General features: G+C 37.1%; 3 protein-coding genes across 5 annotated transcripts; 1 reads left to right on the plus strand and 2 right to left on the minus strand.

Annotated features, from left to right (window-relative positions):
- Nucleotides 1–6,804: 6,804 nt before the first annotated feature.
- LOC111804727 (probable serine/threonine-protein kinase At1g54610) lies at nucleotides 6,805–12,538 on the minus strand. Of its 3 annotated transcripts, none has more exons than XM_023689495.1 (8): nucleotides 12,225–12,538; nucleotides 11,721–12,076; nucleotides 11,367–11,651; nucleotides 10,943–11,260; nucleotides 9,398–9,625; nucleotides 7,750–7,850; nucleotides 7,522–7,630; nucleotides 7,149–7,427 (listed from the first exon to the last, which is right to left on the minus strand). In XM_023689495.1, exons 2-8 carry the CDS (start codon nucleotides 12,054–12,056, stop codon nucleotides 7,149–7,151), a joined length of 1,656 nt encoding a protein of 551 aa, XP_023545263.1. In that variant the 5' UTR covers nucleotides 12,057–12,076; nucleotides 12,225–12,538. The 3 variants fall into 3 exon arrangements, with proteins under 3 accessions (XP_023545265.1, XP_023545263.1, XP_023545262.1); XM_023689494.1 differs by having other exon boundaries at nucleotides 11,721–12,065; nucleotides 12,225–12,537; XM_023689497.1 differs by lacking the exon at nucleotides 12,225–12,538 and having other exon boundaries at nucleotides 6,805–7,427; nucleotides 11,721–12,056.
- A 4,147-nt stretch (nucleotides 12,539–16,685) lies between these two features.
- LOC111805584 (pentatricopeptide repeat-containing protein At5g39350-like) lies at nucleotides 16,686–19,363 on the minus strand. Its single transcript, XM_023690700.1, has 2 exons — nucleotides 19,210–19,363; nucleotides 16,686–18,589 (listed from the first exon to the last, which is right to left on the minus strand). Exons 1-2 carry the CDS (start codon nucleotides 19,361–19,363, stop codon nucleotides 16,686–16,688), a joined length of 2,058 nt encoding a protein of 685 aa, XP_023546468.1.
- A 1,944-nt stretch (nucleotides 19,364–21,307) lies between these two features.
- LOC111805585 lies at nucleotides 21,308–21,829 on the plus strand. Its single transcript, XM_023690701.1, has one exon. It carries the CDS (start codon nucleotides 21,308–21,310, stop codon nucleotides 21,827–21,829), a length of 522 nt encoding a protein of 173 aa, XP_023546469.1.
- Nucleotides 21,830–22,341: the final 512 nt, after the last annotated feature.

Raw genomic sequence — 22,341 nt, forward strand, 5'->3', positions numbered from 1 at the left:
AATAGCTATGGTCATTAAGAGGAAAGAATCGTCTCACACGACGATATACATGTAAGGATATTCACTATGTTTATGCAATGCAAGTTTTTAGAAGAGAGTTTTGTTAAGCTTCCTTCTTCATAGAAGTTGGAAGAAATAATCCTCTAGTTAGGATACTTTTTCGTATGGTTATATGAAAAAAAAAATTGTTAAAATGAGGTTCAGAGAATTTGACTGGGAGAACAATGTAATGCATGAAACTGACTAAACTATTAGTCTAGTTGATGGAAGAAAGCAACCGTGTTGAACAAAGTGAGAATGTTGTTATTAAGATTGAGCAAGGTTTTCCAACATTAATGTCCACATAAATGTTGATTTCACTGAGCCGAAAACCCACTAAATGAATTTTGTTGTAGGCTCAATATGACATGATAAGGTTATGTATGAAATTTGGTGATCATTAGATAAGGTAACATGAAAGGGATAGCATCCTACCCCATATTCACCCCGAGAACATGAGAGTAATTGTCTCTGCATAGTTTGGGGACTTGCACTAGGGTATGGATGCACAACGGACCTTGAAGTATTTAGGACCTTCGAGGTGCAGGTTAAATGGCGAGTTGTTAAAGGACATGACAAAACCATTGTTTAGTAAATTTGAATGGTACTAAGAGGATCAACGGTTTTTAGTGATGCGTTATAGAATCTCCTCTAAGGTTATCTAAGATAACAAATGGTTGTATTGCCATTTGAGTAGTGAAGGATGGTTACCCCGAAAGAGACACATGTTAATTCAAGTGAAATTCCGTATCCCATGGGAAAAAGATCGGGAATATGCGATATACGTATAAATAGTAGCAAAGCCTCAGCTTCCATAAACGATTTGGGTTTCAAGTTACACCTTATGAGAATCGCTTAGAACTACAATTATCATATGAATATTTACCTGATGCTATTCGAAGTCTTATATGGAAAACCGTGAAGGTTCCGGTGTGTTGGGACCTGGGTTGAGGTAGGCAAATGTATACTGGTTGACTAGAGTTAGTTCAAGCTACCAATGAGACCGTGCAAAACATCAAGGCAAGAATGCGCATGACTTAGAGTAGACAAAAGAGTTCCGCTCACATGAGATGTTCTCATCTATATTACTCCCAACCGACTTTACCTCCCTTAAAATACAAGGGCGAGAGAGGGAATAATGTTCAAAATACCATTTAAAATTTTACAATTATTCAAAACTATAAATGAAAAGTGATTTATTTGAAAAAAATTAATAGATTACTATGAATGAGCAGTGACGTTGGGAGTGTAAACAAACTTCTACATCGATTGACAAGTAAAAAAACATGAATATATAAGTAAAAAACATTAGATCTATTGATATCAAATGTGATCGTTGTTAGATGAACATGACTCTCCACAATGGTATAATATTATCTACTTTGAGCATAAGCTCTCATGGCTTTTCTGTGAGCTTCCCCAGAAGGCCTCATGTCAATGAAAAGAGTGAGACTTTCATCCAACACCTCTCCTCGAACAAAGTACACCTCCCGTTAATCGAGGCTCGTCTTCTTTTTCTTTTGGAGTCTTTGTCATTTTTTACTATGCCTTCGAGGACCCTCGACTCCTTTTTCTTTTGGAGTTCTTTGTTCGACATTTGAAGATTCTATTAACATGGCTAAGTTTAGGGCATAACTCTGATACCATGTTAGATGAACACGACTCTTCACAATGGTATGATATTGTCCACTTTGAGCATAAGATCTCATGACTTTACTTTGAGCTTCCCCAAAAGACCTCATGTCAATGGAGAGAGTATTCCATTAATTACTATGGCTTCCCCAAAATATCTTCATCTAAGCCTAACGACAGTAGATATTATTTCTTTAAACATTTTAAATATTTTTTTTAGCTTTTCCTCAAGATTTTTAAAACAATCCGTGTATGCTCAGGAGAGGTTTCCACACCCTTATTGTAACGGCTCAGGCCAACCGCTAGCAAATGTTGTCCTCTTTGGACCAGTTCGAGCTTCCCCACAATTTTTAAAACGCGTCTGCTAGGGAAAGGTTTCCACACACTTATTGTAACATGTTTCGTTCTCCTCCTGGTACATGGAAATCACTACAAGGGGAGTAAGATTCAGATTACCTTGTTGATCAAATATCTCGGCAATAACATTGTTTGAGATTCGAACCACTCCACAAGCAAGATCGATCATGTCTAGCTTGAATGATTCTTGTTGATCAAATATCTCAATGCAAGAACACTTGTTTGAGATTCGAATCACTCCACAAGCAAGATTGATCATGTCGAGCTTGAATGCAACCTAAACTACATAGAATTGCAAAAAAAAAACTTAGCCATTGGCTAAAGAAGACCACAAATGCTTCTTTTACTACATTTTCCAAGTCTACTTACAAATACAACAAAAAAAAAAAAAATATATATATATATATAAAATAAATAAATAAATTAAATTAAATTAAATTAACAAAAATTTAAAAAAAATATATGATACGGAAGTAAGATCTGGATTAGGTTGTTGATTGAATGTCTAAGAAAAAAACACGTGTTTCAGATTCGAATCACTCTACAAGTAAGATCGATCATGTCTCGCTTGAATGATTCTAAATATGCAATCTAAGCTTAGCCCTAATGATAAAGAATCACTTCAAGTGAAAGTAAAATTCAGATTACGTGGATAAAATATTTTAAGGTAAGAACACTTGTTTGAGATTTGAAACACTCCACAAGCCAGATTGATCATGTCTAGCTTGAATGATTCTAAACATGCAATCTAAACTTAGTCCTCACGATAAAGAATCACTCCAAGGGAAAGTAAAGTTCATATTACGTTGTTGATCAAATATTTCATGGCAAGAACACTTGTTTGAGATTCGAATCACTCCACAAACAAAATCGATCATGTCTAGCTTGAATGATTCTAAATATGCAATCTAAACTTAACCCAAATAATAAAGAATCACTCCAAGGGAAAGTAAAGTTCAAATTACGTGGTTAATCAAATATTTCAAGGCAAGAACACTNTTGAAGCATATTGTATGATTGATGTCTTTTGGTTCATATCACCTCTCCAATTGATGTGGGATCTCGGGAGAGGTTTCCACACCCTTGTTGTAAGAGCCCAGGCCCATTAGCAAATATTGTCCTCTTTGGACTTTCTCTCTTAGGCTTCCCCTCAAGGTTTTTAAAAGTGGTAGGTTTCCACACCGGGGATGTTTTGTTCTCTTCTCCAACTGATGTGGGATCTCACACTTCTAAAGAATGTTTCGTTATACTCCCTAACCGATGTGGGATCTCACATCTTCACCAACTCAGGTACTAAACAAACTAACTTTTCATTAAAATTTGTTAATCTAAGAAGAATAAAGCCTTCTCTTATATGGGCGTATGAAAATTCAAACCTTTTAACCTATTTGATCGATAATCTATAGTTTAATAACCTATCGAAAATTAAACCAAAGAAATTTTATGATGGAAATGGAATCAAAGTTGTAAATGGAAAGAGACAAGTAGAAAAGTCGATATGGGACTTTCATCCAACAATCGTGACCTTAATTGGTGTGGTGTAGCAAAAGTAGCTTTGAAACCGAAGTTAAGGACGATATTGTAATTTAAGAAACAATAGGGATAGTTTTGAAATAAATAGAAAGTTGAGGGGTATTTGATGTAATATTAGTAAAAATGATGGTAGGATGGACCATGTAGGTAATGGACCAAGGTGGTGACCCAATTATTTTACCTATTCAGAAATATAATGATAATGCTTAGAACATAATGTCATTCATTTATTTATTTATTTTTCCCAAAANCATTACAAGAGTCGTAACTATATTTCATGACCATAATTAGCCCGTATGTATATTTTATGGCTATAATTAACTACTATGTAAATAAGCTTTCAAATATATTAAATAAACACCATAATTCATNAAAAAAAAAAAATATATATATATATATAAAATAAATAAATAAATTAAATTAAATTAAATTAACAAAAATTTAAAAAAAATATATGATACGGAAGTAAGATCTGGATTAGGTTGTTGATTGAATGTCTAAGAAAAAAACACGTGTTTCAGATTCGAATCACTCTACAAGTAAGATCGATCATGTCTCGCTTGAATGATTCTAAATATGCAATCTAAGCTTAGCCCTAATGATAAAGAATCACTTCAAGTGAAAGTAAAATTCAGATTACGTGGATAAAATATTTTAAGGTAAGAACACTTGTTTGAGATTTGAAACACTCCACAAGCCAGATTGATCATGTCTAGCTTGAATGATTCTAAACATGCAATCTAAACTTAGTCCTCACGATAAAGAATCACTCCAAGGGAAAGTAAAGTTCATATTACGTTGTTGATCAAATATTTCATGGCAAGAACACTTGTTTGAGATTCGAATCACTCCACAAACAAAATCGATCATGTCTAGCTTGAATGATTCTAAATATGCAATCTAAACTTAACCCAAATAATAAAGAATCACTCCAAGGGAAAGTAAAGTTCAAATTACGTGGTTAATCAAATATTTCAAGGCAAGAACACTTGTTTGAGAATCGAATCACTCCACAAGCAAGATCGATCATGTCTAGCTTGAATGATTCTAAACATGCAATATAAACTTAACCCGAATAATAAAGAATTACTTCAAGGGGAAGTAAAATTCAAATTACGTTGTTGATCAAATATTCTAAGGCAAAAACCCTTGTTTGAGATTCGAGTCACTTCACAAGCAAGATCGATCATGTCTAGTTTGAATGATTCTAAACATGCAATCTAAACTTAACCTGAATAATAAAGAATCACTCCAAGGGAAAGTAAAATTCAGATTACATTGTTGATCAAATATTTCAAGCCAAGAACACTTGTTTGAGATTCGAATCACTCCACAGGCAAGATTGATCATGTCTAACTTGAATGATTCTAAACATACAATCTAAACTTAACCTGAATAATAAAGAATCACTCCAAGGAAAAGTAAAATTCAGATTACGCTATTGATCAAATATTTCAAGGCAAGAATACTTGTTTGAGATTCGAATCACTTCACAAGAAAGATTGATCGTGTCGAGCTTGAATGATTCTACATGCAACCTAAACTACGTAGAATTGCAAAGAAACTTAGTCATTGGAAAGTACAAATGCTCCTCTTACAAAGATAACGTACATGATTTTGTATATCCTCAAAATAAAAACTCTTAGCCTTACTGAGGCATTACAAGAGTCGTAACTATATTTCATGACCATAATTAGCCCGTATGTATATTTTATGGCTATAATTAACTACTATGTAAATAAGCTTTCAAATATATTAAATAAACACCATAATTCATCATTCTGACATAAATTGAAACATCTTTTGATAATTTTGATAACATTTTCTTCCCATCTTATGAATATCAGTTAATTTTTGTATGAAAACGGACAATATTTTGTTTCAAATAACTCATAAATTTTCAAAAGTTTCATTAAGGTTGAGATGAAGTTAAAAAATACTCTGATTAGTTATGGATGGAAATCGTTAATACCTCGTTTATAAAATATCTGTCAACTTTTAAAAGTTGCATTAATACATTTGACCTTAAAAAAAAACACGAGTAGATGGACAAAACCCGTTTTTTTAGAATCTATCACCACCCTCCACAAGCAAGATTGATCAAACGTGGCAAGAAAGAGAAAGAAATGGAAGAAGAGGTGATGTGGTATAGATAAACAATTTTTTTGGTCGATGTACTAGACATCTTGAACTTTTTCTCGGTCAAGGGTATGAATGTAAATTCTAAAGTTTAAAGATATTTTTAAACTAGATAGTTACGGATTTTGTTTATATCCTAAAACTAAAAGTATTTCTTAATATTTTTTTTTTCAAGTTCAAAAATATTAATATAATTATTGAAAATTTAGAAGTATTTTTGAAACAAAGTAAAAACGGTTTTCATCCACAAACTAATCGAGTATGTAAAAAAACTAAAAGTATCACGAACAGATATTGTTATTTTTTTAGCCTTTTCTTTCGAGCTTTTCCTCAAAATTTTTAAAACGCGTCTACTACCATTTGTAACAGTCCAAGCCCACTGCTACCATTTGTAACAGCCCAAGTCCACCGCTAGCCGATATTGTCCTTTTTGGACTTTCCCTTTTGGGCTTCTCCTTCAAAGTTTTTGAAACGCGTCTTTCTACTTTTTCCCTTTCCGGCTTCTCCCTCAAATTTTCCGGACTTTCCCTTTTGGGCTTCTCCCTCAAAGTTTTTGAAACGCGTCTTTCGACTTTTTCCCTTTTGGGCTTCTCCCTCAAATTTTCCGGACTTTCCCTTTTGGGCTTCTCCCTCAAAGTTTTTGAAACACGTCTTTGGACTTTTTCCCTTTCGGGCTTCTCCCTCAAATTTTTTAAAACTCGTATGCTACCATTTGTAACAGGTCAAGCCCATTGCTAGCAAATATTGCTTCTGCCTCAAAGTTTTTAAAACTCGGCTACCATTTGTAACCGCCCAAACGTAACCTCCCAAACCCACCGCTTGCAGATATTGTCTTCTTTAGACTTTCCCATTTGAACTTTCGCTCTCAAAGTTTTTAAAACACGTTTGCTACCATTTGTAACCGTTCAAACCCACCGCTAGAAGATATTGTCTTCCTTGGACTTTCTCATGCTTCCCTTCAAGGTTTTTAAAATACGTCTGCTAGGGAGAAATGTTCCGTTCTCCTCTCCAATCAACGTGAGATCTCACGAATAAAAAAATAATAAGAAAGTTAGAAAATGTGATAAATATTATATAGTTAAATGCCAGAACCAAAAAGCAGAGTATTCAAAGGCCAAGAATGATATTTTTTTTACTCTATTGGTCACTATCTGTAGAATGTCTCACTATAACTTCAACAAGGAAAATTGGGAATACAACAAATCAACATATACATAACTTTGTTAAATTTCTCATCACTTTTCGAGCGGAGAAATTTGGTTGATGCAGCTACGAATACCATGAATACCAAAAAATCGATGCCGCTCGACCTCTCAGATCTTACTTCATGATCTTCTAAGCTGAGAGTAGACCAGGCTGGTTGATTACCAATTTGGATGAACAATGGGAATCATTTGATGATAGTGCTATCAGCAAACAGGCAGTAAAACCACAATCTTGTCAAAAGTTCAGACCATGATTCTCTTGCCTTTACCTCCTACATGCTTCTTGTATCTAGTAGGAGCATCAGTGCCAGAGCCAGGGACTAGTGGACCAGACCAGGCTTGGAGTGGCTCCTTAGAAAAAGTGAAAAGCGTCGTCGAGCTGAATGGTACGTCGGAAGGAACACGGGATGGGTCGATATGACGTGAATGTCCTAGCGTATAGCCAAGCTCTCCATCCTGGTGTGGTGGGGGGAACTTTTCACTTTTGCTCTTTGCATTTGCATGTGTAATTATGCGCCTTCTCTGTTTCAAGATACAACAATTCATCAGCTTAATAAATCCAAGTGTCTAGCTGGTCTATGATCTTGATGAACTAAGCAAAGTGATTAATATTTACGTCGATATTAGTTTGTATTTCGGCATTGGCTTCAGGAGCTGGAATAGCCCGAAAACGTGTGCGTGTTTTTTTCGTTCCATCTCCCTGGGCTTTACTAGCTGCTTTTAGTCTGCAGAATCATGCTCAACAAAATCACCAAATAACATCAACAAAGCAAGTTCACAGAAGAACAATAAAAACCAGACATATATTGAACAGAAACAGAAATAGAAATCGAGACATTCGTACCTCCGAGCTTCATCATCTCGTCTTCTAGCATCCATCTCCTTACTGGGAGGATATTTTGGGAGGTCGGAAGGTTCGCAAGCTAAAGGTTCTGTCATGAAGAACTGCATTGCAATGGACAAAGTTGGAAAGGCATACAAGAAATATGGCAAAACTCCCATTATAGATAGCAGTCACAGAAAGTAAATATGTACACAACATATTTGGTTATGCATAAAATTGTATGAGTACAGCTTTAACCTTTTTTTGTGAAATCAATGATCCAAACCATCCATAAAATAGCTCTATAGAAGTATTTTGCAATAGAATTTTAATCCACCACCCTAAAATAACTTGTGAAAGTATAATATTTGTTAAATCACCGATTAACCAAATGCTTGACGGGTATAGTTGTGAGATCTCACATCGATTGGAGAGGGGAATAGCATTCTTTATAAGGATGTGGAAACCTCACCCTAGCACACGTGTTTTAAAAACTTTGAGGGGAAGCCCAAAAGGGAAAACCCAAAGAGGACAGTATCTGTTAGCGGTGGGCTTGAGCCGTGTGGATTGTGAGATACCACATAAATTGGAGAGTGGAGCGAGTGCGCGTGTGCCCCACGTTGGTTGGGGAGGAGAACAAAACACTCTTTATAAGGGTGTGGAAACCTTCCTCTAGCAGACGCGTTTTAAAGCCTTGAGGGGATTCCGAAAGGGAAAGCCCAAAGAGGACAATATCTACTAGTGGTAGATCTGGGTCGTTACAAATGGTATCAGAGTCAGACACCAGACGATGTGTCAGCCTTCTTGCTGTTCCCCGAAAGGGGGTAGACACGAAGCGGTGTGCCAGTAAGGATGGTGGGCCCCAAAGGGGGGTAGATTGTGATGTCCCACATTGGTGGAGAGGAGAACAAAACACTCTTTATAAGAGCGTGGGATCTTTCCTCTAGCAGATGCGTTTTAAAGCCTTGAGGGGATCCCGAAAGAGAAAGCCCAAAGAGGACAATATTTGCTAGCGGTGGATATGGATCGTTACAGCGAGCGAGAACGTTGGGCCCTAAAGGGGAGTAGATTGTGAGATCTCACATCGATTGGAGAGAGGAACGAGTGCCAGGGAGGACGCTAGCCCTGAAGGGGGATGGATTGTGAGATCCCACATCCATTGGAGAGGGGAACAAGTGCCAGCTAGAACGGTGGGCCCTGAAGGGAGTGGATTGTAAGATCCCACGTTGGTTGGAAAGGGGGAACGAAGCATTCTTTATAAGGGTGTGAAAACCTCTCCCTAACAAACGCGTTTTAAAAACCTTGAGGGGAAGCCCGAAAGGAAAAGCCTAAATAGAACAATATCTGCTAGCGGTGGGCTTGGGCTATGACAATAATCCTCCCTTAAAAAACTTTAAAAGATAGTCTCCATATTGATGCCTCCAAATAAACCTCTCATTTGTGTTTATAATAAAAGGACTCTTGTTCCCCCTGAAAGGAAAGGACTTAATATGGCTGTCTTAATGAAACCAAACCAGAAGAGGCAGAGGAAGCAACATCATATGGTCTGATTAGTAGATATAGCGGGACGATTGATGTCGATAATAAACGAAACCACATCGTTTCAATCAGATTATCGAATGAAGTAAAAGTCATAACTGAAATGTATTCTGATAATTCTTGATCTCACCTCGCTATTTAACGCATCTGTCGCTTCCTTTCGTTCTACTGGATCAATTGCAAGAAGCGTTTCGATAAGGGGCAGTGAAGATGGCGGGAAATCTTTAAACGTCTCCTTTATACATCTTTTATAAGGTTCTCTGGGCTTAAATAAGGTTGCATTTGGAAGTTTTGCTCTTTTCCAGTATTCATCTGAAGGGGAGCCACAAAGCTTGTATATCTTGTGTAGTTGCTCTACCTGGGCGAGCAAAAGAGTAATTAGATAGCACAGCAGGTAGAGAAGGTTATAAAGATTCTTTTTTGGTATAAGAAACAATTTCATGGATGGTATGAAATTACAAAAGGCCTATATATGTTAACCACATTCATCAATGCGACCAAAAACACCTATAGAACACGGAAAGACTAATACACGTATATAAGGGACCGGGACGCTACCGCTAAACGAAAGCCAATATGGTGATAGTAATGGTACCATGCACCATATAGCAAGGTACACTAAGAAAGAGAAGAAATCCTACCACTACAGTGAAAACTAGAGATAAAACGATCTACGAAAGGCGTTACTTTTCATATTTTTCTTGATATTATGTCATGGTTTCCCATGATGATCCATAAGGGATACGGTGATGCACACACTCAACGCCTTATAAATAATGCAGTTTTGTATGCCCACGAGTCATAATGGCGCTAAAGACTATCTAGTTAAAATAATAGGCAATGGGTATGATAGCCCAGGCTCATCGCTAACAGATATTGTCTTCTTTGGGCTTTTCCTTTTGGGCTTCCCCTTAAGGTTTCTAACATGGGTCTGCTAGGAAGAGGTTTCCACACCCTTATAAAGAATGTTTCGTTTCTCTCTCCAACCGACGTGGGATCTCACACCACCTCCCTTCAAGCCCAGCGTCCTCGCTGACACTATTTCCTCTCTCCAATCGATGTAGGATCTCACAATCCACCCCACCCCCTTTGAGCTTCAGTGTCCTTGCTGGCACTAGTTCCTCTCTCCAATCGATGTGGGATCTCACATTCCACCCTCCTTCAGGGCCCAACGTCCTCGCTGGCACTCGTTCCCCTCTCCAATCGATGTGGAATCTCACAATCCACCCCCCCTTTGGGACCCAACGTCCTCGTTGGCACACCACCAAATGTTCACCTCCCTTCGGGGCTCCCGAGAGGTAGTAAGTTAGTTTTAGGAAAGAAGCAGTAGTTCAAAGAGAGAACATTTCCATACGTCAATCTTTATACTATGACCTTTCATTCTTTAAATTCTGATTAATGCTAGATTTGAACATTTCATACATTCATTTATCTCAAGTTGGAGTGTTAATCAAAATAGAGCTGCTAATATACTTTGTTTTCCATCATGATTCTCCTACATTTGTGTGCTGACCCAAAGAGATCACAGTATGATCCTCTTTAAGGTTTTCCCTTCGGGCTTCCCCTCAAGGTTTTTGAAACGCGTCTACTAGGGAGAGGTTTCCACACCCTTAAATGTTTCGTTCTCCTCCCCAACCGATTTGGGATCTCACAAAATCAGAAAGAAAGCAATTACCTCTGTACGACCAGGCATAATAGGCCTCCCAGCTAATAACTCAGCCAGTATACACCCAGCACTCCAGAGGTCTACACCAACTCCATAATCAGTTGCTCCAAGAAGAAGTTCAGGAGGTCGATACCATAACGTAACCACCCGACTCGTCATAGGGTGCTTGTGATTCGGATCAAAGATAGAAGCCAATCCAAAGTCAGCTATCTTAAGCACTCCCCCACTATCAATGAGAAGGTTAGATCCTTTAATGTCACGATGAAGCACCCGACGATTATGACAGTGTTCCAGTCCAGATAGCAGTTGTTGCACGAAACATTTAACCTATAAATAAGCATGTTTTCACAAAAGGAATTATTGATTTCCAGGAACAAACTGCACAATGTTCAGTTTAGATATGAAAACTGAAAGAAACAATACGCCAGCCAACCTGAGATTCCGTAAATTTGATCGATGGATTCGCAGCAAGACCAGCTAAATCATGCTCCATATACTCAAACACCAAGTATAAACTACAAGACATCCGTGATGTAACCAACCCCTCCAATTTCACAACATTGTTATGATTTAATCTCCTAAGAATGAGAATCTCTCTAGCCATAAATTGCACACTTTCGGGTTCGAGATTGTCGAATCGAACCTTCTTCAGTGCAACAATTTTACCTGTAATTATATCTTTAGCTTTATACACATTGCTATACGTTCCTTGTCCAATCTAACACCAAAACAATTATGTTAGAAGCATGTAAAGTCAGTGTAAGAAGTCACTTAGTTGATTGCCCACCTTATCAATCTTTTCAAATGTATCAGCCTTCCGAGGAATCCAACCATTGAGAGCCTCTCCACAAACTGCTGTGAGCCAAGAAGGCCATCCAGCAGCAACTTGCTCTCCCTGGGAATGGTTTGGCAAGTTCGTCGGCCTCGGAACCTTCCTCGACTTTCTCCGTTTAGCTCGTGGACGATCCGAACATCCATCAGCTTTCTGCTCCTCCTTGTTTACATTTACATGCTCCTCTACATTAGCACTCACATGTTCTACAGTAATTGGATTTCTCCTTTCCTTATCTACAGGGGATTCTGCATTTCCAGAAGACACCTCTCGGCTAACCAAACACCCCATTTCTTGATCCTAAGCGTCATCTCCCAACATAGATACCAACACAATAGACATAAATTGGCAAGTAAATCAGTAATTGAAAAACCCCCAAAACCCACAAATCTATAATGCGATTATCAAAACCCAATACTCAGAACAAGAAATCAGTATCAGAAAACAAATAGAAAATACCTTGAACTAAGAAGCATGAGAATCCCATCAAAGAAAGCGATCGGCGGAAGAACAGGGAAATCAGAGATCAAACAGAAGGGGAATTGGGGGAACAAATTGGGAAGGGAACTGATCTGGATTGGAGTGATGCATAAATGTGGATTGTTTGCGGTTGAGTGTCCTGATTGCTGTGGACTGTGTTGGGCTGTCTGCGAGTGAGGGGAAAGAGACAATTGGAAGAGCGGAGATCTGCTTCGGCGTTTCTAAAAGTCGGCCTCAAATCCAAATCTGAATTCTCTCTCCGCCGTGAGACCTCAATCCCGAAAACTTGGGTTTTTTTTTTTTTTTTTTTTTTTTTTTCTTGCTATCCGATAACCCGAACTATAACGATCGGGTTGGATTAGCCTTTTAGATTGGGTTGGCTTCATGTTCGGTTTTCGGTTCATGGAGTAAAACTCTCACGATGGTCAAACCAAATAAAAATATATAAAATATATTAAACAGTTAACGGGTATGTTTGTCAGAGTAGTACTTCCGTCCTAATCTATCAAATGCATTAATTTTTATTAATTTCTTTTATATCATTTTATTATTTTCTAAAATAAGATCGATAGAATTCTTAATTATTTTGGAAATTCTTTAATTGGAATAATAGACCCAAAATAGAAAAATTGGGATAAAAAATTAGTTTCAATTTTATAAAATTGGGACAGTAATTCTAAATTTTAATCTATTTATTATTTTTAATTTGATGATCTATCTAATATTTTTTCTAAACTTACCAGAATCTCAACTAATGTAGTTATTTTAGTTGTTTTTAGTTTTATGATAATGTTGAGCTATGTTAATACGTTACTATTTTCGTTCTTGTTCTTGATTGATTTTTTTTTTTTCTCAATAATTATAGATTGATTTGTGAACTTTTAATTATCTATGGTATCTAAATAATTATAAATTGTCGATAAATAATTTTTTTTTTAAAAAAATATTTTTTTTTTTAACCATTCGACAACCTAACCCGAAAATAGAAGATTGAGTTGGATTGGGTTGTGAAATTTTTTTTCGGGTTCGGTTATCAATCCAACCAACCAACCCGAAAATAGAAGGTTGAGTTGGATTGGGTTGTGAAATTTTTTTTCGGGTTCGGTTATGAATCCAACCAACCATAATTTTAGATTGGGTCAAAAAAAATCTCTCAACTCAATTAACTCAGACCATATACACCTCTAATTATTTTAATTATATTATCTTAAAATTTAAATTTTAAAATATAACTTATATAATTAATTATTGAATTTAATTACCGTTCTAATTATTTATAATTATTAAAAAAAATCTTTTATTTTTAAATAAATTTAAAAACCTAAAATCGAAAATTAAATTAAATTAAATTAATTAAATTATTTAATAATTTAAGTTAATGAAAGTAAACTAACTAACAAGAATTAGTTAGATAACTAAAACACTAAAATCCTTTGAAGTAAGAACCAAATGAAAAGTCTATTTATTTATATGAATAGATTCCCTTTTAACACCAAATTACCTTATTCTTCAGATCATGATGCTGTTAGGTTATAAGTCTGTTGGTTATTTATAGCTTAGTAAACGTGTAAAGTTGTATATGGTAAATGATGATGCTGTTAGGTTATAAGTCTGTTGGTTATTTATAGCTTAGTAAACGTGTAAAGTTGTATATGGTAAATGATGATGCTGTTAGGTTATAAGTCTGTTGGTTATTTATAGCTTAGTAAACGTGTAAAGTTGTATATGGTAAATGATGGAGTAAATTAAAGTAGTGTAAAGATATATATGGTAATCATGATGTTGTTAAGTTATAAGTTTGTTGGTTATTTATAGCTCACTAAACGTGTAAAGCTATATATGGTAAATAATGATGAAGTAAATTAGAGTGAATGGTAAAAAGTTATATATATACCGTAGTTATATATAATAGATAGTTAAGTAAATCAAAGTAAATGGTAAAAAGTTATAGTTATATATAATAGATAGTTAAGTAAATCAAAGTAAATGGTAAAAAGTTATATATACCGTTATATATATAGTAAAGCTATATATAGTAAGCTAACATTATAATGGTGGTGGTTATATATAGTAAGGTGGTGGTTATATATAGTAAAGCTATATATAGTAAGCTAAATGATNATAGATAGTTAAGTAAATCAAAGTAAATGGTAAAAAGTTATATATACCGTTATATATATAGTAAAGCTATATATAGTAAGCTAACATTATAATGGTGGTGGTTATATATAGTAAGGTGGTGGTTATATATAGTAAAGCTATATATAGTAAGCTAAATGATGGTTATATATAGTAAAGCTATATATAGTAAGCTAAACCATATATATACCGGTCCCCACATATTCTGTATGCATTTTCTCTATCTCCTTTCATTTTAACCCACATTTTCTATCATATATATACCGGTCCCCACATATTCTGTATGCATTTTCTCTATCTCCTTTCATTTTAACCCACATTTTCTATCATATATATACCGGTCCCCACATATTCTGTATGCATTTTCTCTATCTCCTTTCATTTTAACCCACATTTTCTATCATATATATACCGGTCCCCACATATTCTGTATGCATTTTCTCTATCTCCTTTCATTTTAACCCACATTTTCTATCATATATATACCGGTCCCCACATATTCTGTATGCATTTTCTCTATCTCCTTTCATTTTAACCCACATTTTCTATCATATATATACCGGTCCCCACATATTCTGTATGCATTTTCTCTATCTCCTTTCATTTTAACCCACATTTTCTATCATATATATACCGGTCCCCACATATTCTGTATGCATTTTCTCTATCTCCTTTCATTTTAACCCACATTTTCTATCATATATATACCGGTCCCCACATATTCTGTATGCATTTTCTCTATCTCCTTTCATTTTAACCCACATTTTCTATCATATATATACCGGTCCCCACATATTCTGTATGCATTTTCTCTATCTCCTTTCATTTTAACCCACATTTTCTATCATATATATACCGGTCCCCACATATTCTGTATGCATTTTCTCTATCTCCTTTCATTTTAACCCACATTTTCTATCATATATATACCGGTCCCCACATATTCTGTATGCATTTTCTCTATCTCCTTTCATTTTAACCCACATTTTCTATCATATATATACCGGTCCCCACATATTCTGTATGCATTTTCTCTATCTCCTTTCATTTTAACCCACATTTTCTATCATATATATACCGGTCCCCACATATTCTGTATGCATTTTCTCTATCTCCTTTCATTTTAACCCACATTTTCTATCATATATATACCGGTCCCCACATATTCTGTATGCATTTTCTCTATCTCCTTTCATTTTAACCCACATTTTCTATCATATATATACCGGTCCCCACATATTCTGTATGCATTTTCTCTATCTCCTTTCATTTTAACCCACATTTTCTATCATATATATACCGGTCCCCACATATTCTGTATGCATTTTCTCTATCTCCTTTCATTTTAACCCACATTTTCTGTCATTTTAACCCACATTTTCTGTGAGGGTACATTTTCTCTATCTTGTTCATTGCGTTTAGATCGAATGTGTGCGTTGTTATGCGATCCTAACATATTCGACACATGATGGTCCTAACATTCCCTTGCATCCCCTGCAATAAGGTCAGATCGAATGCGTGCGTTGTTGTGCGATCCTAACATATATGACACATGATGGTCTCGACATTCCCTTGCATCCCCTGCAACAAGGTCATCCAACACTGAATTGGTCTAAGCAAGACACGTGTAACTATAGAGTTCTTATAATTGAGTACATTTTGTTTCTAGGGATGCAAGGAAATGTGTGTGTCATCCGATGTCAAACCCGAATTTCAAATCGTGATCTGAATCGGCCTAGATCGTTACAAAACATATAATTAATCGTTCCCCATATGTACACGTTTGATTAGCAGTTTTCTCAAATAATTTATACTTATCCAACCATTTTAATCTAAAGGCGAAGACTTTGAAGTAGGCAAACACTCGATCCAGCGGGCGAACATGGCAGGTTTCGGCTCCACGCACCTGCTGACACCTTCTTAAGCACTTTCGATTGTATGTTTTAGTTTTTGAATCAGTCGTTCAGCCTCATAAGTCTACAAGTCTTTATCTCTTAAACTTATTTCAATGTGAATCAAAATTCTTCGCTCTTTTAGGGTTTGTGAGACAAACACTCGATCTTGCTTGTGGAGTGATTTGAATCTCAAACAAGTAATTTTTTCTTGAGATATTCGACTAATAAGGTAATCCGAATCTTACTTTCTCTTATGATGATTCCTTATCACGAAAACCTTGGAGACAGATTTTATTTTAATAAGAATTAAAATAAAACATTTCAAAAAGAACATAGATTACCTCGGAACTGTTGTTTGTAAGTCTCCTTTGTTAGGTTCCAATCCTGTATCAAACATGGCTGCAAACTAAATATTTACTTCAATTGAGCTATAACCTGGAATCTTTTTAAGCTCGTGCTCGGTCATGAGACCTCGGAGATGGTTTACCGTATCCCATTGACCTGCTTCGGCATATATATTCGACAAGCTAACGTAGACGCTCAGATTTCTAGACTCGAACGAGAGTAATCTGTCAGCAATTTTTACACCCAACTCAATGTCCTTATGCAAAAGACACCCATTCAGCAGAGTTTCAAGTATGCCACTGGTTGGTCTGTAAGGCATTTGATTGATCACTTCCTCAGCTTGCCGAAGGCGACCTGCTCGACTTAAAAGATCGACAAAGCAGGCATAAAGTTTATCGGTCGGCGTTACGTTATGAGCTTTCTCCATATCTCGAAACAAAGATATCCCTTCCTCCACTAGGCCTGAATGGCTACAAGCAGATAGCAGAGAAACAAAGGTGCTCTCATTTGGCTGAAGTTCTTGATTCATTTGATGGTAGACAGACAGTGCTTTATGCCCGAGACCGTGCATTCCATAGCCCGAAATCATCGAGTTATATAATATCACATCCTTTGGCGTAAAACCATGGTTGAATACTTTCTCACCCGAGTCGATTTCGCTGCATTTTGCATACATATCAATGAGGGCTGTCTTAGCGACAACGTCCGATGCAAAACGAAATCGAATTAAGACAGCATGAACACTTCTCCCTTCACGCAACGAGCCGAGGAGCGTGCAACAATGAACTAAACTAACTAAGGTGAGAGCATTGAAAGTAACCCTCTCATTTTGCATTTGAGAAAATAGCTTTAAAGCATCTCTAGCTTGCCCATTCTGAGCCAGTCCCACAAGCATGGCAGTCCATGATACCACATTCTTAGTTTTCATTCTTTCAAAAACAGAATATGCATAGGCCAAACATCCACATTTAGCATATAGATCAACAATTGCAGTAGACAAAATCAAATTCAAATCGAGTTCTCTTCGATAGACGCAACCATGAACAATCTTCCCGCCATCCAAATCAGCCGTCCGAGAACAAAGCTGGAGGAGGCTAACAACGGTATTCGAGTCGAAACCTCCTTCATTCGTAACCAACATACGGAAGAGATGTAAAGTTTCGACACGAAAACCATTTTGAACATAACCCGAAATCATAACATTCCAAGACACCAAATTCCTAGAGGGCATTGTATCGAAAATCCATCGAGCACTTACGACATCACCCGTTTTACAATACATATCAATCAGTGAGGTAAGCACCCTTGTATCACTACTCATTCCAAATCCAAGAACATAGCTATGAATACATTTTCCAAACTCTAAATTCCTCATCTCCCCACAGGATTGAACCAAGCTTGTCATGGTCACAGCACTAGGCTCAATTCTATTATAAAGCATATCAAGAAACAATTTATAGCCTTCACTAAACAAGCCTTCCTGCATGAACCCACCAATCATCACATTCCAACAAACAACATCTTTCTCAACCATTTCATGAAAAAAAATTCGTGCATTCATAATATCCCCAGCTTTTACCAAAAAATTTAAAATCGAACTTCCCAAAAACCGACCACCAGCTAACCCCTTACAGAGAGCTAATCTAATCACTTCTATGCCCATTTCATAATCCAATAAGAACATGCACGCCTTAAGAGCAAAATTACAAGTATAGCTATCAAATTCGAAATGACATCGACCCATCAATTTAAACAGCTCGATGGTCTCATTATAATGCTGATTTTGAAGATACCCATTAACCATGGCATTGCAGAGAACAGTTTTTGGTTGAGGAATTTTATCAAACACCTTACGTGCATTCTCCAAAGAACCCAAGCTTGAGTACGCCGCAACAAGCTTTGCCACCAAACGCTGGTCTCCGGATATGGCGTTTGTGATAATGATCTGAGCGTGTATGGATTTGACTGAGAGAAGATCACGGGGAAATTCTTGGAGAAATGAGAAAAATGGTTGAGTATTGAATAGGGCATTTTTTGTGGAGGATGTTGAGGTGTTTGAAATGAAGGTTTTGAGAGGCAAACAAGGGAAGCGAAGGAATGGCGGCATCAAAAGAAAGGCATAGCCAAAATCAGAGAAAGTTCAGATTGGAGGAAGAAAAAAAATACAGAACTCCGATTTCATTTTCTTCTCAACTCCAACACCCACACTACTGGCGGCGCACCACCGGTTGTCGCACGGCTCCGCCCAGCAGTGGCGAACCCCAACGCGTGCAGCAGAATCAACGGCTGCAATCGACGGCTCCACAATCGATTGGCACGATGACTGCGAACTAACCTGTGAAACTTTCACAATGTTATTCATCTCAAATATTTTGAGAAATTAAAAAAAAAAAAGAAAAAAAAGAATATATATATATATATATATATATATATATATATATATATATATATATAGGAATTTAGGTTGAAAGTAAATAATATTATGGGGATGATAATTATTTCTATATTGCTTCTACGAATAGCTCTTAACGCTGCATCTCTTCCGAGACTAGGGTCCTTTATCATGACTTCTGCTCGTTGCATACCTTGATCTTCTACTGCTTGAATAGCATTTCCTGCTGCGGTTTGAGCGGCAAATGGTGTCCCTCTTCTTGGACGTTTGAATCCACAAGTACCAACGGAGGACCAAGAAATTACCCGACCCCGTACATCTGTAATCGTCACAATTGTATCAATCATGNTTCCTAACATGGTATCAGAGCCATGCCCTAAACTTAGACATGTCAATAGAATCCTCAAATATCAAACAAATAATTTATGAGATTCCAAAGTACTGGCGGTATCAAAATTATAACTAAAATTAATAAACTTCAAAACTTTAATTTTCGGTGTCTTCTTTTCATTTTTAGACTAAATTAATAAAAATATTTTAAAATTTTCAAAAATTTCAATAATACTCATAAAAATAAAGTAAAAAAATACACTTATGGTTAGTAGTATGTTTAAAATATATCTATGAAATTATAAAAGTAGTATTAACACCATTTTACCTTTATAAAAATAATTCAAAAAAGTTCTTATCGTTATTATGGATGAAAACGGTAACGATATATATTTTGAGGCACCATTTCGTGTATTCAAACAGCCCCACGTCCTTCTTAAATGCCCATTCCCACACCCTCATTCACAAAAACGCATCCCCACTCCCATTCTGCATCTCACAGACACATCCAAGGGAGAGAAACGGTAAGATCTCACATTTGTTGGAGGGTAGAATGAAACATTCTTTATAATGGGGTGGAAACCTCTCGTTAGCAAACCATTTAAAAATCTTAAGGGGAAGTCCAAAAGGGAAAGCCCAAAGAGGACAATATTTGCCTGCGGTGGTTTGAGTTGTAATAAATGGTACCAGAGTTAGACACCAGACGATGTACTAGTGAGGAGACTGAGCCCTGACCGGGTGGACATTGTTAGATAAAAAGCTAGTTGATTTTTGTTTTTAGGCTATTTGAATTAACGCTACAATGGACGGGCGTATTTTTAGTTGGTCATTTGGGCCACGCTAAAGATTTGTTGGCCACTTGGGCCAATTTTACAATGTAAATTGTTTTAAAGAGCCAATTAAATGAGAAACATTTGCACCATATTTAGCAACAAATACGAAAGCTATACTCTTCCTCTTTCTGTTATTTTGTCAGCTTTTCTGTTTTTCTTCTCCCCCAATTTCTTTGGGTTAGCAATTTTTATTCGTGGTTTATCTACCGGTTGTATATTATTGTGGAGAAACCAAATTTATCAAAGCCAAGTTGATTAGCTCAATTGGTTAGAATGTTGACCTAAAAATGCACAGGTCTCAGGTTCAAGCAAGTAGAAGAAAATGCACCAAAACTTAAACTTGAAAATACACCCATTGTGAGGGACCCCTAAATGGCGCGGCAAGAAAGGGCAAAAAGGGCATGCGTCACCACCACCGGTTCCCAACACCACCACCAGTTCCTAACGAAGAGATACAAGTAGGTGGCTTACTGAGTATAATTTTTATACTCATCCTTGCTATGTGGATGTGCTACAAATGAATTGTGACCATAGTCATTTTGTAGATAATGGCGCACCAAAGAGAGGCGNGATATCAATATCTTGGTTTGTGATATCAATATCTTGATTTGTGATTTGATCTTCAGAGTTTAGATTGTCGGTAAAAATTACGACACGTTTGGCTTTTCTTGAACGAATTTGATGATCTTGCGTTGACTTTTTTTTCTCTTCTTCGTCTTCTTTTTCTTGTTCTTCTTCTTTCTCCCGACGTTCTAACTCGTTGATTAATTTATATGACCATCGAGGAACTTCTTTATGGATTTCTCTTAGTCAAATCGAGTTTTGAGGACTTGCTTTATCGTTGTCAGGAGTTATAATTGCATCTAACAAAATTTTTAAATATTTAGTGAGGGGACCATACCACAACCATCAAGAACAAAAAGACGCCGAAGGAAGGCCAAGGCCTGAAGGCTGCTCGATACACCCCCTATTGCTCTTTTCTTTGAGGAGGTCCCATCGGTTTCAACCACCCGTACAGAAGTCCCACTAAACCAGCCGTTAGTCATGCCCACAGCAGAGATGTTTTAGACGTTCATGATGACCTCGATGGAAAATCAGGTTCTGACGAACCAAATGATATAGACCATGATGGCTAATCAGTCAACAAGGCAAGGGACTAAAGATTCCAGGACTATGACTGTGGAGTCCCACTACCTAAGAGATTTCCAGAGGCATAAATCGCCTTCCTTTGACGGAGGTAAGGTGGATCACATTGCTACAGAGAATTGTCTAGAGACCATAAAAACGACCTTCCATTTTATGAACTACCCGCTAAAGTATCAAGTCCATTGTGGGACGTATATGCTGAAAGGAGAGGCGCACTTCTGGTGGAAAGGTGCTCAAAAGAACATTATACCACAGGGAGAGTTTATTACCTGGTGCCAGTTTAAAGATCCTTATCTCCGCAAATATTACCCAATCACTGCCAGAGTGAAAATGCAAGCATCATTCCTCGAACTGAAACAGGGAGATAGGTCAGTGGAGGAATATGACTTAGAGTTCAATAGGTTGGCAAGGTTTTCTCCAGCCTATGTTAGTTGTAATGAGTTGAAGGTCGAACGATTTATTACTGGCCTAAGGGATGTCCTGAAGGGGAATGTGTCAGCCTAGTCATCCTTCGAATATGCGGAGGCCCTTCAGGTGGCGACCCTCCTCGACGCTCCCCACATCGACAAGTTACGGTTGGGAACAACACAGTCATCCCACACTGCAGCCCAGGGAAAAGGGGGCAGACCGTAGCCAACCCAGAATTGGTAAACCGCCCCGTGGCCACACTGATAAACGAAGAAGAGCCCCGTACAGAACATGACCCTTTGTCCTAACTTTCGGCGTCCTCACACGGGGGAGTGCAGGGCAGGAACAGACGCCTACTACAAATGCGGCCAGGTAGGGCACTTTGCAGTGGACAGCCTTTAGAGGAACGATCAGCGTATCAACCGGCCTGTAGTACAGCATCAGAGAAGCCAGGGTGCTCAATATAAGCAGGGACGAGTTGTAGCCCATGCAACGACAGCCAGACAAGCTGACTAGCCTGACGCAGTAGTCACAGGTACGCTACCCGTATTTGGCCATCTTGCTTTAGTATTGTTTGATTCGGGTTCAACGCATTCGTTCGTATCTGA

This window comes from Cucurbita pepo, chromosome LG11, assembly GCF_002806865.2.
Source record: "Cucurbita pepo subsp. pepo cultivar mu-cu-16 chromosome LG11, ASM280686v2, whole genome shotgun sequence".
NCBI lineage: Eukaryota > Viridiplantae > Streptophyta > Magnoliopsida > Cucurbitales > Cucurbitaceae > Cucurbita > Cucurbita pepo.

Coding starts and splice junctions, on each gene's coding strand:
- LOC111804727 (XM_023689497.1), bottom strand. CDS start 12,056: ATGGGGTGTTTGGTTAGCCGAGAGGTGTCTTCTGGAAATGCAGAATCC. Junction 11,652..11,720: donor CATTTGAAAAGATTGATAAG/GTGGGCAATCAA, acceptor TTTTGGTGTTAG/ATTGGACAAGGAACGTATAG. Junction 7,851..9,397: donor CAGATGCGTTAAATAGCGAG/GTGAGATCAAGA, acceptor ATTGCAATGCAG/TTCTTCATGACAGAACCTTT.
- LOC111805584 (XM_023690700.1), bottom strand. CDS start 19,363: ATGATTGATACAATTGTGACGATTACAGATGTACGGGGTCGGGTAATT. Junction 18,590..19,209: donor TCAAGCAGTAGAAGATCAAG/GTATGCAACGAG, acceptor ATCTTCTCTCAG/TCAAATCCATACACGCTCAG.
- LOC111805585 (XM_023690701.1), top strand. CDS start 21,308: ATGGCTAATCAGTCAACAAGGCAAGGGACTAAAGATTCCAGGACTATG.